This window comes from Rhineura floridana, chromosome 1 (genome assembly GCF_030035675.1).
Source record: "Rhineura floridana isolate rRhiFlo1 chromosome 1, rRhiFlo1.hap2, whole genome shotgun sequence".
Classification (NCBI taxonomy): Eukaryota; Metazoa; Chordata; class Lepidosauria; order Squamata; family Rhineuridae; genus Rhineura; species Rhineura floridana.
In genome coordinates this window covers 248,335,525-248,349,906 of record NC_084480.1, presented here as the reverse complement: position 1 = coordinate 248,349,906, position 14,382 = coordinate 248,335,525, and the positions used below count along the sequence as shown (strand labels likewise).

The window sequence follows — 14,382 nt, the reverse complement described above, 5'->3', positions numbered from 1 at the left end:
GCCTACCTTTACCTGTGCTCTTCTCTACCTAACTTCCTTTCATTGTAAACTTATATGCTCAGGGAAGCTGACCTGCCCCTCCTTCCTTTGTCTTCTTCTTAAACTGTCCAAGCAGAGGGAAGACCGTCTTTGTTCTCTCTCCTGAACCATGAGGGCAATGTCCAAGTCTGGGCATTGTGCCTCCAACTCAGTTAGAACTAGGTATGCCTTTCCTACTAAATAAAGTAGCTTTTCTTACTTTATTAAGTCTTACTTCTCAGTGATCTAAATGCAGGGTAAAAGCCTGCTTCTTAGATAAATACACACACTGGCAGGTCAGACTGCTGAGTTACTTCTGCTCATATCCATAACACTTTCACACTTTAGTTGTCCAAAGGTTCTACCTGCTCTCTAGCAGACCTCCTGTTCCTGCTTCATTAAAAAATTTTAAATGTCTTTAGCCACTGGCTCCTCAAATTCCTTCTTTGCTTGCTTCTCTTCAGTGCTCCTTTCCCCAGAATTTGTTTTCCTCATTTGAACATCCACTTTTTAAGGGAACCCTTCTTACCATTTACAGCTTCCTTGATCTTAGTATTTACGCATGCTTGAATCTTCTTGGCATTTGTTCATCACCATTCTACTATATATCAGAACCTCTAAAACAGGTGATTTTAAACAAGTTTTCAAGCTGTTTGAAGATATTTGCCTCAACTGACCCCTCCAACTTTTTATACTAACCCCCTAATTTGAGAAGTTTCATCCTTTGAAGTCACATGTGAGCATTGAACTTTCTGGGCATCTTTCCACTTATGCATATTGACATCCACTGTTGTAGACACTGTTCCCAAGTGGTCCAGCAACACTTACATCTCTCACCAGATACTGGGCATTAGATCAGTGCTTGCCTTTTGTCCTGTGTATCCCATGATCAATGATTATGACTTAGGATAGTTTGTTGCATCTCAAAATTTTGTCTGTCAGTGGTTAAATGCACGTTTTACCTAGTCAATGTGAGGATAGTTTAAATCACCACAACATAATTTGCTTTGGCTGCAGGTAAGCACTGGAAATTAAAGTAATGTCTAAGCTTGCAGTAACGCCAGGTTGGGGATGATGCGGAAAGGGATAGCAAATGCCAGAAGGGGGAGAAAGAGCTCTGTTGTGACTGACAAGTCAAACCAGTAGTCAAAAGAAATAATGTAACCTAGAAAGCAAATCTTAATTCTTCCCATCCTCAAATCAACTTGAAAAACATATGTAGCACAAAAATCCTTGGACCTATTTGCCTATAATTTGGCAAGCATTATCCACTCTGGAGGGTCTAGTACAACTGTAAATTACATCTACTTCTGTAACAAGGAAAAAAATAGCCATTTAATTTCCCCAAGAGTAAATGGGGAAGGAGACAAAGCAGACTTGAGACAGACCCCTGAGCTGAATTACGCAATCAACAACCTGCTTGTTTTCCAAAACAGTGAACTGGGGTCTGAACCAAATATTTTGGTTGGGACATGTCCCTAGTGTGTATGTAGTAGACAAAGAAGACATTTCCCCTCCTACACCATTTCCCCTGTAGGCTTTACATTACAGTATCTAGTTTTGTTGTTACCTGGGGCAGCAAGACAGTATCAGAACTCTATCAATGGAGTCATGCATATGTAAGATTTCAGAGGTACAAACCTGCAAGTTTGGCTGAAATGAACCACAGCAACTCCTTGGCTTGAATGTGCTTTTGGTGTGGGGATGAGATTGTCCTACCCAGTTACACGTTCAATGGATTCCCTCCAACCCCATGGACTACAGTTACTGATGTAAATCTGAAGGATGTGACTTCAGTCTGTCTCATTCTAGCTATGCAGCATACAGGCATACACACTCCAATATATATTTGTGTGCACGCACGCACGCACAGAGAGAGAGAGAGAGAGAGAGAGATGCCTAGCCTCAGAAGAAACTCACTCCTTTGTTCATCTACTGTGAAACCCTTCTTTCATGTGCTGCTAGTTTTCATCTATACTCTCAAAGCTTCATGTTCTTCTGCATTCCGCTCTAGCCTTGATGAACCTCCTTGTTCCCATGCCCCAATGTAAGAATGCCTAAGCATGCGTAACTGGTCTGTGTATTATTTCCATGATTACCCCACTTCCCACTCCATCAAATTTTAGACTATAAGCTCTTTGGGATCAGGGAGCTCTCCTTTTGTACTCTAAAGAACTATTGCACACTGATGAAGCCATATAAAATAAGTCCTCTACAATTGTGCGTCACACCATTCTCAAGTCGTTCCTCCCACAATGTTTACAGTAGTAAAAAATATGGCCAAAAGTAAATATTCATTAAAATCTTCTTAACAGGGCTACCCATGGAACACTGCAGTCTCAATTATATGAAAAACAGAGAGGGGCAGAGACTAACATTATACAAGTAATGTAGAAGCAACATGTCTAAGTAATGTATAATGTCTATCCATCCCCCCCACACACACACAAACACACAAATCATCTAACAGAGCAACCAAGTTCCCTCATTTATGCTCTCTTTCCATTTTGTGGACATTTCTTTACTTTGGTTGGAGTCTGGTGCATTGATTCTGAGACCATTTTACTGGATTGCCATTTGTTTTGCCTCACCTCCTACATTAATCCAAACAATAAGGGCCTTTAAAGCATTCATAAATAACCTACTGCTGCTGCTATTGGCACCTAGAAGCCAACCGTAGCAATGTTAAGCAACAACAAATTTGATAGTTCAAGAGGCATAGTTAAGAAAAAGGTTGCTTGGAAAAATCACTCATTTACCAGAGAGATCCTTTAAAATGGCATGAAATCAGTCAAGTAACTATAGAAACCAATTTCTTCAGCTCTATATCACACATCTCACACCTCAATTGTCTTTATTATTGTCTGCTGTCAGATCCTTAATCAGAAATGTGAACAGGCTTGATTTATTCAGCAGGGAAAAGAATCTGTAGGTCAAGTAAAAAAAATCTCACTCACACAGTCTTCAACCTTAGGTATTTTCATTTAATTCTGTTCCCAGTAGCTCTGGGGGCAACTCCAGTGAGATCCAATATTAAGGCTCAATTAAAATAAGCTCCAATTAGTGGAGCTTTTTTCTCTCCGGCTAGAAAAGTCAGGAAATGGATATTGGGAAATGTAAAAAGTCAGCTACTGAGAGGAGGCTGCAGCAGACATAAATGAACTTATTTGTTGATTTCTGCAGTTGCTATGCAGAGGCCTCTGGGAGTAAAAGCTTAACCAGTCTAAGCTATAAACTAAAACCCCTGCAGCTAAACATGAACTGTGTGAAACAAGGGCTCCATTCCAGAACAGAAAACTGCTGGGCCCAGAAAATTAAAAGCCAGAGGCGTTTTCCATTTAAAACTAAATCCCAGTACCGCCTTCCAGCCAAAGAATTATAAGCAGTATCAGATTTACAAAACGAACAATTACCCTGGAAAAATGTAGCCTATTGTACAGTCCCAGATGCTAAATCTCAAAGTGTCTTTTTTCTAATCCCACATTATATTCCTACCAAACACTCTGCTGCAGTTTAGGCCTGTCTAGAAATAGTTCTTTGTAAACTATGAAAATAAAATGTTAAGAGCTCATAATTCATTGACCTCATTTGAAGTGCTGCCCTTGCCTGTAGCAGTTCCTGTCTTTCCCCAAGGCCTCTGCAAATGGTATGCAACAGCAAAATAAACCCTGACCTAATTGCCAGGAGAGGGCTGCCAACCTTCCCTCAGAATACAAAAGCAAGCATGGTGACTTGAAAAGTCCTACCTCCTTTGCTTTCTGCTTTAATCGCAGCTGTTCTGGATCTTCTTTATTGGAACGGCTCTATCAAAAAAAGAGCAAAAGGCATTTAATACAAATTACTAGCACCCAAACACAACATTATCTTTAAATATTTAGTGAATTACAATTTTCTCTTTTGATTGGAAATTTCAGCTGTAGGGGCTTAATGGCTTAATGCCTCAAGCCCCATACCCCTCCCTTCATCAGGGACTACTGCCTCCATTCTAGCCCAGAGGAAGCTTGAACTAAAAATGATGCTAACACTGTCAGTCAGGTCCAGCCTAATCGTGATGATATTCATGTCTAAAGCAGACACTTGGGGAAAAAGAAAAAGCAGCAAGGGGGAAGAGAAAGATTCAACACCATTTCTGCTGGAGTACAACAGACCTCCTTAAGGAGCCTAATTTCTCATTCCCATATTTCAGAACAGGTAATTTTAAAATAGATCATTTACAAGGGCCACATTTTGTGCTCCAGGTAGCCACTAATGGATAATGAGATATGGGAAGGAAAGACGTCCAGGTCTACTAATAAATTGGTGCAAGCTTGAAGCTCCTAGTTCAAATCTTAAGCAACTTGCTGAAGGCCACATAATATCTGAGTCAGCCCCTGCCATTTGTAATACAGGGATAATACTGACCTTATAGGTTTATTCTAAGGCAGGGATGGGGAACCTCTGGCCTGGGGACCATATGCGGTTCCTTGGGCTTCTATCTGGCCCTCAGGACTCTTCCCAGGACATACTGCTCACCAGCCCTCCTTCACACCTTCCTTATTTCTGCCTGGCTGGAATGCATCCTTGAACTCTGCTTGCCTGGATGGAGGATAGGGTGGCATGTGTAGAAACTATTCCACTGTACAAAGGTGAAATTTGCATTTCTTGCTCTGCCACTGGCCCCACCCACCATGGCCAGTGGTCCCTGAAGGTTACCAGAAACCTGTGCAGAGGTTAATGCTGGCTCCTTGCAAATCAGTTTGCAAATCAGAAACCAACTGCTTCAAGATAGGGCCCTTTCACAGTAGCTTGTAAGGAGCCAGAGTTGTATCTGCACCAAACCTGTGTCAAACAGATTTAAATAGATAGCCTCCTGAAGCTCTATTCTTGAATATTGCATTCTCCATTGAAGTCACAAGAATTCTATGCAATTAGACCCATGACATGCAATATGAAATCTTTGGTGGAAGGTACCAGTTTCCAAAAATTGAGAAATCAGGTGGAAATAGCTGAAGCAGTTTAAGAAATGGAAGCAGAAGTGTTCTCTAGTTGCTGCCCATTTATTTTTCTCCAATAGGGAAATAGTTTAAGCTTGTCTGAAAATGAAGGCACTCCAAAACAAGGAAGGCTGTCTAGGGGCACTTTTCTTTTTAAAAAATCTGTTATGTATTTTTAATGTTACAGCATTCTCCATTTCCTGTTTCTATTCAATGGACACAGATGGAGATGGAACTTCAGGCATGCATGCTCAGTGGCCACTAAGAGGAACAATTGGTGAAATTAAGTTTGTAGCTGGAAAGAACATTAATTTGGGAATTCTTAAAGAGGATCAGCTCCATGTAAGTACTTGGTGATTTTATGCACAATAAGATGCTTTCCTCCTTCCAAACACACAGAAAACAAAGAGACTGATCAGGTGAGTGTGGGGTATGATTTTAAGGCAGAGTCTGAACAAAAATGGGAAAGCAAAGGTCTACTGACTAAGTTCACGCACAACACCAGGGAAGTAGAGAGAGAATGACATTACTTGAGTATGCAGTTCTGAGAAAGAGGGATCTGTGGATTTATACACTCCCCCCCCCCAATATCCAAGGAGCTTACCTATGGTGGTAGGCACAGTTTACTGCAGATTTATATCCTGCCTTGGCATCTAAAGTCTAGTTCTCACCAAAGTGATTCTCCTTTTTTAGGAGATATGTTGGGGTTTTCCAGCTGTTTTTATGTCAACTGACCATTGCTTTGATCATTTCTATGAATTTTACTGTTTGGTTGGTGTTTTATCATTTGTGATATCATGAATTCCTGTATGCCTGCAAGCTGCTTTGGAGTTTTGCATTCAGAAAAGCACCTACTAATAATACCATCTCAGTCTGCAGGTGGGGGATACATTCTTCCATAAGAAAAAGCATGTACAATACATTTAATAGGAGGGCAGGCTAGAACCCTTTTCCCATCATCTAGTTCTTTTTTTTAGTGTTTGGGGTTGGCTTGCTTTCTTTTTGAGAGAGGAGCATTCACCAATGTGCTCTAGAGTCATACAGCCTGGACAAGGGCTTATTACCAATAGTTTTTTAAAAGTTTTAAACTGGTAATATGGCCTTGCCATACTGGCTTTTAACCTTAAATCTTGTTATTTCTTTGGGGTATCTTTCCTACCCATATCAAGTGCAAAAGGGGACATGGAAACCACAAACACACACGTACACACATAAATGTAACAAGTGTATTAATAGAGTCCAACATGTTTGGACCCAGGAAGATATATTATTTACGAGATAGGGAGTTGTTCTCAGCACTGTGTGTAGTCAACAAGGTTGTTACGGACTTCTCCTTCCTGCTACACATTTCAGCTGTTGACAAAAAACTTGCAGAGTTCCATCTTTTTCACTAAATCCTGGAATTCACAGAGTCCATGAGAGCCCCCCCGAAATCCCTTCTCTGGATCCCAACTTCTCAAGGTGTCCAATTACTGTAAAATATGCATCTACTACATAGATGTGTCAGTATAGTTCTCTTAGCTACAATATAGTCAGGAACTAGGCTGTGGAATATTTAGCTGCCATAAGTCTTCTGCAAATGCCAAACCCTTCTAAATTCTCTCACCTTAGCTGCTCGGAGCAACATCTCTCTTTTTTTTTCATCCTTCTTCTGCTTCTCCGCATGATCCAGCTGCTCAAGAAACCTAAGTTGAGCCCGTGTATCGCTAGATATTGTGTACTTCTCGCTTCCCTAAAAAGGGTGTCTATGATTATTTTACATACAACATAGATCACTGCCCCAAACCCTGCCGTAGTTGAATGATAAACACAATTTAGTGTGTATTAACTTGATAAACAACTTTAAAATCATTTCAATACACATTTGCTTACCAAGATTGCATCTGGTAGAGATAGTTCACTCCAAGGTCAAGGCCTCCTAAATTTTCAGTTAGTGTATCTATATCAGCTATTAAACCAGCCATTCCTTCCAACCTCACCCCACCTCCCAGAACAACTTGTTGCTACAGAAAAACATTTTTGCCTATGTCCAGTTTTAAGGTACCAGCTCAGAAAGTAGGCCCAGCACTGAACAGCAGCAAAATTGATGCCTAAAGAAACTCAAAGACGGGGAATGAAGGAACACATAATTGGATATAGGCCATAGCTTAGTGGCAGAGTGCATGCATGGCATGTAGAAGGTCCCACGTGGAATTTCTGGCATCTCTAGTTAAAAGGACCCTGGAGCTGCTGCCAGTCAAAGCAAACAATACTGGGCTTGATGTCCTAACAGCCTGATGTGGTATGTGGTAGCTTCCCGTGTTCAGCCTCCTGCATTGTAACTTAACCTATGAAAATGACTGGAAAAACAATCCAGTAGAGAAGAAACTGGAATCCCTTTACACAGCATCTACTTGCAAATATTTCCATCTTCATTGGGACAATACATGGCAGCATGTTCAAAAGCAGGTATGCGCCCCTAGCTTTCCATACCGCAGCAGTCTCCAGAACAGACAAAATTCTACAGAAAGTCATCAGTCGTAAGTTCCAGAGCCTAACTGCAAATGTTCCAAGTATCTGTTAAAATAATTTTAGGTTACTAAAATTTCATACCATTTTGATCTTCCAGCATATTCCAAAAAGTCTTAATTTCTCTGAAACAGACTCCTAAATTCTTTCCTGATCATACAAATTTGGGCAGGCAAATTGCAAGCTGGAGAGCATCCATATACCTTTTCAAACCTTCCAACACATCAGATGAGGCAGCTGTGGCTTCTCTTGCATGTTCTTATACTGGCCCAGTGTATATCCCCCCCCCCCGGTTTGCCAACTGGCACACCTGGAAACCCGATCAATTGCAACAAACAGGGCCAGGGAGAGAATGGGCAGGAAAAGCTGTTGCTGCCTTGTCTCCTACAGTGTTCAAACAGTCTGCAAATGTTCTCCAGTTTTCAGCCCAGCAATAATGCTATGCCCATACAGTCAGTGAGTCATAGATCCAACTCTGTACACAGATGTAGCCAATCTTATTTGCCTCCTTGGGAGGCAAGTTCTTCTAAATATTTGTCACTCCTTTGAAAGCTGTTTAGCATTTGAGGGGAAGACACATAAAAAATGTAGCTGTTTTTCTAGTTCTGGGAGTCTCCTTATGCATTTGAGACCAAGAATCTCCAGATTAATCTCTCACCCATATATAAAGTTTGCAAATCCATTAAACATTTTGGGGTTTAAGGGTTTTATCCCCTCACTTTATAACTGAAGGTTTGTATTTTCCTGTGACTAATTAAAAAATAACTGTACCAAGTCAATTCTTTCAAGATTGTTGTAAAAAGATTGTCTGTGACAGAAGAGAATGAAGATGGATTACAAAAAAATCCTACTGAGCTGTGGAAAAGCTGTAGGGACAAGATGGTTGGGTTAATAGTCAAAGAAGAAGAAATGTGTTCAGACTAACAGAATAATATGAATTGTTACTATACTGAAAGGAAGAAATCTGGTTTCATTTTTAAATTCTTGTGTCAAGGGTCAAGTTCATGTCCCACATTACCATATCTCTTCTAGATGGCATCACCTAGAAGCTGACCAGTACTTGGCACATTTCCTTTCTACAGATGCAAGTAAAGTGAAGTAATGTTTATTCTCCAGACCAAAGCAGCTTTTGGTCCTTCTAGCTATTATCATTTCCATGAACACATTTTATTCTTACAATGAACCAGTACAACCTAATAAGACAAAATGGTATGTGTCTATAAGGAAGAATTCTGTAAGGGAGATTTAAAATGCGGCATGCCAATTCAACCATCACTTTAAAAACCCACTGACTGGAACGATACTGTTAGGAGACCACAAGAAGCTCAATGATTATTTTCTTTACCTTATAGGTCATCATCCGATGCTGAGCAATTACAGTCAGTTTCTCAAGAAGCCCTTTTAATTTCTCTTGTGTAGCATGGGAGATCAAGTTCAGAACATCTGAATTAACTTCCATAATGTCATGGCTTTTACCTGTGAAGGCAGAGAAAATCCATTACGTGTTTTAGTACTAGCTGATAATTGAAATAATTAGCACAGCAGGTATTCTGTTCCCCCTGGAAGTCATACCCATTATGAATAAAGGTTTGGGAGATTGTGATTTTCCTGGTAAAGCCACAACTTCAAAGATCTTAGACATTACATTAATAAAACCTAGCCTACAGCTTCAGAAAATAGACATTGTTTCACTTCGCCTCTAGAATCACTTTCCCTGCAAGGTCATTTATAGGACAAAGTTAATAAGAATACAGAAATCAACCCTTGTGCTTCAGAGAAGGGGAGAAGTACTAGCTGTAGAAATTAGTGCCATATTTGGTTAATTTCAGTAATTAAAAAACCCAGAGAGTTACATTTTGCCCTGTTTTGACAGGGTGCTTGTTAAATCTTGATATGTTAATGAACAGAGATGTTTCTTACAACATACTCCAGGCATCTTAGCTCAGGCCCTTTTCATACTCCACATGGCAACTTGACCCTCATTCCCAAGGTAACACCCTGGAAAACAACTAACAGAGTTAGGGTCCTAAAACATCCCCTTTCCACCTCAGCCATAACTGCAGCTTGTCTGGATGAGCTCAACTTCTTTCCTTCTATATCACCACCATCCTTACTCCCCTTTAGTACTGTCACAGCAGCGACACATTGAGGGGGGTCACTTTAAGTAAAGCTGCTTGAATCCTATGCTAAGGCAAAGCATTACCTCTGCCATGCTCTTCTGTTGCACATATACTAATGAACACTTCCTCTAGTTGACAACTGACCCCCAACAGAACAAGCTTAGTAAGGTAAAGCAGCTGCCTGGGCAATTCAGTACCATAGAAGCAAAATGACTATTGAATACAGACCCAAAGGTATTTTCCTGAACCTGCACTCTATCCTCAGAGGTGTAATGACTGTAGAACACCAAATATATCAATGTATAAAAGGCATCTTATTTCATGCCAAAAATAAAATGACCCGCAGAAAAGACATGTGCATCTCCTGGCTGCTGTTGTAAACATCAGTAGACAATAAGACACACAACTGTTTAATATTTAAAAAGCTGTTTTTAGAATATTGTTTAGAATAAGTTGTTAGAATATGCTTTCTGCTTAAAAGTGTGCTGGGTTTAAGTAGCAATTAAACCTTATGCAAAATAACTTCACTCTGATAGCTGACAAACACTTGTTGAAATTAAGATGTTAAGAACAAAGAAAAAATTAGAATTTGTTTAGAGCAAAGATGGCAGATTTGCAGCACTTAGGCCACATGCAGCCTCCAAAGTAATTTCATTTGGCCCCTCATCGCCATGCTAAACTTTAAACGAAGGCATAGGCCCACAGTTTAATTCATGAAGGGAAAAAGAAAGAAAAAGTTGTAGGGTATTTAGTCCACACTTTTAACATTTTAGTCTTGGGAATCTTCCATTCAGAGTCCCACTATTGCACTGTGTATAACGTAACTGAAACTCTTCCTGCTAGATGGCTCCAACTTTATAGGAACTGACCACCTAAATTCAATTTGTGGCCACGCACTTCTGCCATTCCCCCTCCCTTGGCCAAGACCGTGGAAGGAACACTCTGTTCTTTAAAATAAATAAAATAGAAGTTGGCCAACCATGCAATTGCCAACTTTTGTGAAGTTGGTTTTGGAACATACTTCCTCCACATAACCCCTCTCCAGGAGCAGCTTCCCCCCCAAAAATCTGCTTCTACTCCCCCACATCACTCAACCCAAGCTGAAAGAGATATTCCAGAAGACAATGTCTTGCAAACATCCTCCCCTATTTAACTGCACCAATAGGGGAAAGAATACTGCTGTTGGCCAACATAGAGCCTACCTGTTGCTTGGCCCAAGAGCTGGCACTGACCCAACCAGTAGCACTGCATCCTTCCAAGAGCTTCTTGGTAAAATGGCCCCAGAGGTCTGTGCGGCAGTACAGTAGCCCCTGGAGCCTCTTGATTCTACTACATCAAAGATGCATTACTGGCCTGCTCAGAAATAGAACACAATAGTCATGTAGGGCCCTTTGGCTGCACTGCCATGCTTGGAAGTGGTACTGCTGAATCCAAGAACATCGCACATTTGTTGCCAACCAACAGCATCTCACCTTTTTCCAGTGACAGAAAAAGAGCTCTAGAAAGCATACATTAAAACCTGACAGCCCAGGACCAGCCTTTTGCATGCAGTTATTGGCCCAGATCCATTTCCTGAGCAAATCCTTGGGAATTCCCAATTTATAAATACTTTTATCAATAGCATCTCTTGAAGACTTTTTTGTGTCAACATACCTATGTCGATGTTTAAAATGCTTTTTGGTAGCTAGTCGTTTTAATGATTGTTTTAAATGTTTATGTTACTGTACACTGCCCTGATGTTTTGCAAGAAGGCAGTATATAAATACTTTAATAAGTAAATAAAATAAGCAGCCCACATTCATTCAATGATGCAGCATGACAGGTACTGGGGCTCCCAATGGCAAACCCAGAGGCCTGAAGTTGACCATTCTTAATGCCATGCCTAATTTTTATACAAGACATGATGAAGATGATGGTAATAGTAAAAATAATAGTAGCTAAATCTCTATTCTGTCCTTGCTCCCAAAGAAGCTCAGGGCTGCATAAAACAAAGTAGTAAAAGCAATTAAAACAAAACCTATTTAAAATATTTAAAAACATGCACATCTAAAAACAGCTCTATATCCACACAACTAATGGTCTCCGGGTCGCCAGGGATGTTTTTAAATTCCTCCTGAATGTTGAAACTTCAAACTTTAATTTAATTGCTCAAAGCCATAGGCCGCCGCAATAAAGTGCAAATACAAGTACAGATACAAATACAGATTCTAGGAACATATATAAACATTAAAAAGTGTGACGGGGCATGACATAGAGCAGTTAACAAGGTCACCTTCCAACCCAGGATAAAAAGATTAAAAAGCATCGGAAGTTAGGACAACTCCTGTGCCGCCACTAATTGTTTTGCATATTTGGCTCTAATTTTCCCTGAGGCCAAAGCAAAGTTGGCCACGTTGCGTTAGAAAGGCATCACTGCCAACTAGGAGGATATATATTTGTTCCGGGGGGGCCTGTTTGACATGGAATGGATAATAGGGAGAAGAAATTTCAACCTCGGTTCTTTATAGAGGGGGCATCTCAACAGATAGTGGATGATGTCCTCAACTTCTCCTGATTTGCAAATACAAATGCAGAGGTGAATTGGAGTGCTATTGTATCTCCCTTCTAGCACAGCTGAAGGCATAGTTTGGAGGCACAAGGCCGTGAACGATCTTCTCAATAGGGGAGCAGATAAAAAAGTAAGATATTGCTCCATGATAAAAGTTGTTTTGAACCAGGGGTACCAGAAAGACGGAGATGATTTAGTGGAAGAGTAGAGGACCCATCTTTTGGAGTACAGATAAATTCTTTCCTTCAATAGTTGTTTTGCCCGCATAGAGGGATGGGAGGGTGGAAAATCTATGTTAATCCCATAAACGGCCATGATGGATTTAGTCCGGTTTGCCAGGTAATGTAGGAGGAAGTCTGTGATTGTTCAATAAAGCATTTTTTGGGGAGGCGGGCATCGCTCATGCATGTGAGTCTTAGCCAATACATGGCCAGAGCCGCATGAACCAGGGACTCTATAGGATAGAGGCCTGTCTCTAACCTTAGAAAAGATACAGGCGTGCCTCGAGGGATTGCCAGGATAAATTGGATGAAAGCATTTTGAACTTTCTCTAGAGGGGCAATGTTGGCATGACCCCAAATCTCTGCGCCATAAAGAAGCTGCGAGGTTATTTTCTTACGAAAAACTTCTATGGCAGGGGAAACCAGACTACCTCCTTTGAGTTTAAAAAAATGGCAAAGCAGTTGGGAGGAGTGGGTGGCTTTCAGAGTGACTGATTCAAAGTGGGAGTTCCCCTCCTGAATGTTAATAATGATGGATACAGATACACCTAAACCAGTAATGATTTGAAACGAATGCTGTTGAAAGTTAAAGAGGAAAGCACAAAAGCAGGACTACAGCTGAACGTCAAAAAGACTAAAATAATGACAACAGAAGATTCATGTAACTTTAAAGTTGACAATGAGGACATTGAACTTGTCAAGGATTATCAGTACCTCGGCACAGTCATTAACCAAAATGGAGACAATAGTCAAGAAATCAGAAGAAGGCTAGGACTGGGGAGGGCAGCTGTGAGAGAACTAGAAAAGGTCCTCAAATGCAAAGATGTATCACTGAACACTAAAGTCAGGATCATTCAGACCATGGTATTCCCGATCTCTATGTATGGATGTGAAAGTTGGACAATGAAAAAAGCAGATAAGAGAAAAATCAACTCATTTGAAATGTGGTGTTGGAGGAGAGCTTTGCAGATACCATGGACTGCAAAAAAGACAAATAATTGGGTGTTAGAAGAAATTAAACCAGAACTATCACTAGAAGCTAAAATGATGAAACTGAGGTTATCATACTTTGGACACATAATGAGAAGACATGATTCATTAGAAAAGGCAATAATGGTGGGAAAAAAAGAAGGGAGTAGAAAAAGAAGAAAGCCAAACAAGAGATGGATTGATTCCATAAAGGAAGCCACAGACCTGAACTTACAAGATCTGAATAGGGTGGTTCACGACAGATGCTACTGGAGGTCGCTGATTCATAGGGTTGCCGTAAGTTGTAATCAACTTGAATGCACATAACAACAACAGATACACCTGACCAGCAAGGGCATTCCACAAATGGGGAACCACTAGTGAGAAGGCCCTGTCACAGGTAAGCGCCAACCAGGCAGCACCAAAAACAAGCCTTCCATGCAGGGCCCAAAATGGTTGATTTTGGGGGAGGTGCTCTTTTAGGTACTTGCTTTCCAAACTGTTTAGGCCCAACACCCTGAATTGGGCCTGGGAGCTCACTCACAGCCAGTTAGAGCTTTCAGGACCAGTAACACAGTGCCCACAGTGTTAGATGCACTAGCTGCAGCTTCCAAGCTGTCTTCAAGCCCGAAGTAGTATATGCTACAGTAGCCCAGGTGGGAGGAGATCAGAGCATGGACAACTAAGACCAGGAACCGCCATAAGTGGCGAACCAACCTAAGTTGGCCATAAGCATTCCACTGACAGGTTGGAATCCATGAGTACTCCCAGACTATGAACCTGTTTCTTCAGTGGGAGTGCAATCCCTCCAAGAACAAGTCATCCACCCAATTTCCAGATATTAAACCTTAAGATTTCTTGAGCAAGCACTGAAGTCTCTGTATGCATTAATCACACTTTAACATGCATGTACTAACTGCACTTTGGCACCTAACAGTACAGTCTGCAAAGCACTGGTAAAGCTAGATTTAAATCCACAGTTTCCAGTTTTTAAAATTAATATCACTTGAGTATATATGGGCTTC

At 40.8% G+C, this 14,382-nt stretch overlaps 1 protein-coding gene across 4 annotated transcripts in view; it reads right to left on the bottom strand.

The window, feature by feature from the left end:
- TAF4B (TATA-box binding protein associated factor 4b) overlaps positions 1-14,382 on the bottom strand; it is a 120,184-nt gene that overhangs the window by 44,061 nt on the left and 61,741 nt on the right. For all 4 annotated transcript variants that reach the window (XM_061597504.1, XM_061597494.1, XM_061597514.1 and 1 more), the window contains exons 11-13: positions 8,845-8,975; positions 6,598-6,723; positions 3,765-3,821 (exon numbers count right to left, since the gene is read on the bottom strand). In XM_061597504.1, the coding sequence (XP_061453488.1) occupies positions 3,765-3,821; positions 6,598-6,723; positions 8,845-8,975 (314 nt within the window). The remainder of the gene's footprint in view (positions 1-3,764; positions 3,822-6,597; positions 6,724-8,844; positions 8,976-14,382) is intronic.